General features: G+C 62.4%; 1 protein-coding gene across 1 annotated transcript in view; it reads right to left on the reverse strand.

Annotated features, from left to right (window-relative positions):
* Positions 1–491: 491 nt before the first annotated feature.
* The window catches only part of LOC135095458 (mucin-2-like), a 1,826-nt gene continuing 1,041 nt past the window's right edge, over positions 492–1,276 (reverse strand). The window contains exon 2 of the mRNA XM_063996306.1: positions 492–1,276. This exon is cut by the window's right edge and continues 222 nt beyond it. Within this exon, the coding sequence (XP_063852376.1) occupies positions 492–1,276 (785 nt within the window).

Raw genomic sequence — 1,276 nt, forward strand, 5'->3', positions numbered from 1 at the left:
TGTTACTTAGTTGCTTTCCTTATCTATGTCTGTGTCGCCGGGGTGAGGGCTGGGGTGACTGGGGGTGGGGGGGCCGGGCGGTGGTGGCTGTGGTGGTGGCGGTGGTGGTGATGGTGGTGGTGTGGTGGTGGTGGTGGTGGTGGTGGCCGGTCCTTGCCTTCCTCCCTCCCCCCACACTGTGCCAAGCTGTGTGGGGTGATGTGGGATTAGTTGCGGGTATGGGGGGGTGAGGGGAAGAGACTGTGCTATGATGTAAGAAAATGGGAGGGTTGTGAGAGAGAGAGAGAGAGAGAGAGAGAGAGAGAGAGAGAGAGAGAGAGAGAGAGAGAGAGAGAGAGAGAGAGAGAGAGAGAGAGAGATTGATTTAACTTAGAAATTAATTAAATCATTATCATAATTATTAAGATGACTCTTATTATTACAGCCATTATTTTTGTCATTGTGTTAATTATATATATATTAATGTCATCACCTTCATCACCAGCATTACCTCAGGGGTGGTAGTAGGGCTGGGGTGGGGGGTGCAGCAGGGCGGCCCTGGAGGGGGGCAGGAGGCAGGAGGGCATGGTGGTGGCGCGGCGCCCCCTCCCTGATAGGCAGGGGGTGGCGGTGGTGGTGATGGTGGTGGTGCGGTGCGTAGGGCTGCGGCGGTGGTGAGCGGCGGTGGTGGTGGTGGTGGTGGTGCGCCGAGCGGCTCCTCCACTGCCAGTTCTTCCCCTTGGGACGGAACTTGGCGTGGTGTGGCGCGGCGGTGGGGCTATGGTGGTGGTGGTGGTGGTGGTGGCCCCCCCATGGTGGTGGTTGTGGTGGTGGCTGCTGCTGTGATGGTGGCCATGGCTGTTGTGGTGGCTGGTAGTGGTGGTGGTGGTGGTGGCAGCGGTGGTGGTGGTGCTGTGGTGGTGTGGTGGGGGGGGCGGTGACCCCTCCAGGGGGGTCAGCTGTTCCTTGTGGTAGAATTTCTTCTTGAAGTGGTGATGGTGGTAGTGGCCGGGGGTGCGGGGGGAGAGGCCAGCCGCGTCGCCTCCACCTCGGGGGGAGGTAGGGAGGAGTGTCTGCGCCCCGTGGGGGGTACAGCCCCGGGGACTCCGCCCCACACCGGTCTGGCGATGGGGTGGGCGGGGGTGAGGTGATGGGTGGGGTGCGGACAGGGGGTCGGGGTGACTGTGGGGTGGGGGGCCTGCCGTGAGGGATGGGGCTGGGGGAGAGAGTGGGGGGTGAGTGGGGGGAGTATGGAGGGGGGCCGGGCAGAGTGTCGCCCCGCTGGCCGCAGTCCTCA

Source organism: Scylla paramamosain, chromosome 49, assembly GCF_035594125.1.
Source record: "Scylla paramamosain isolate STU-SP2022 chromosome 49, ASM3559412v1, whole genome shotgun sequence".
Classification (NCBI taxonomy): domain Eukaryota; kingdom Metazoa; phylum Arthropoda; class Malacostraca; order Decapoda; family Portunidae; genus Scylla; species Scylla paramamosain.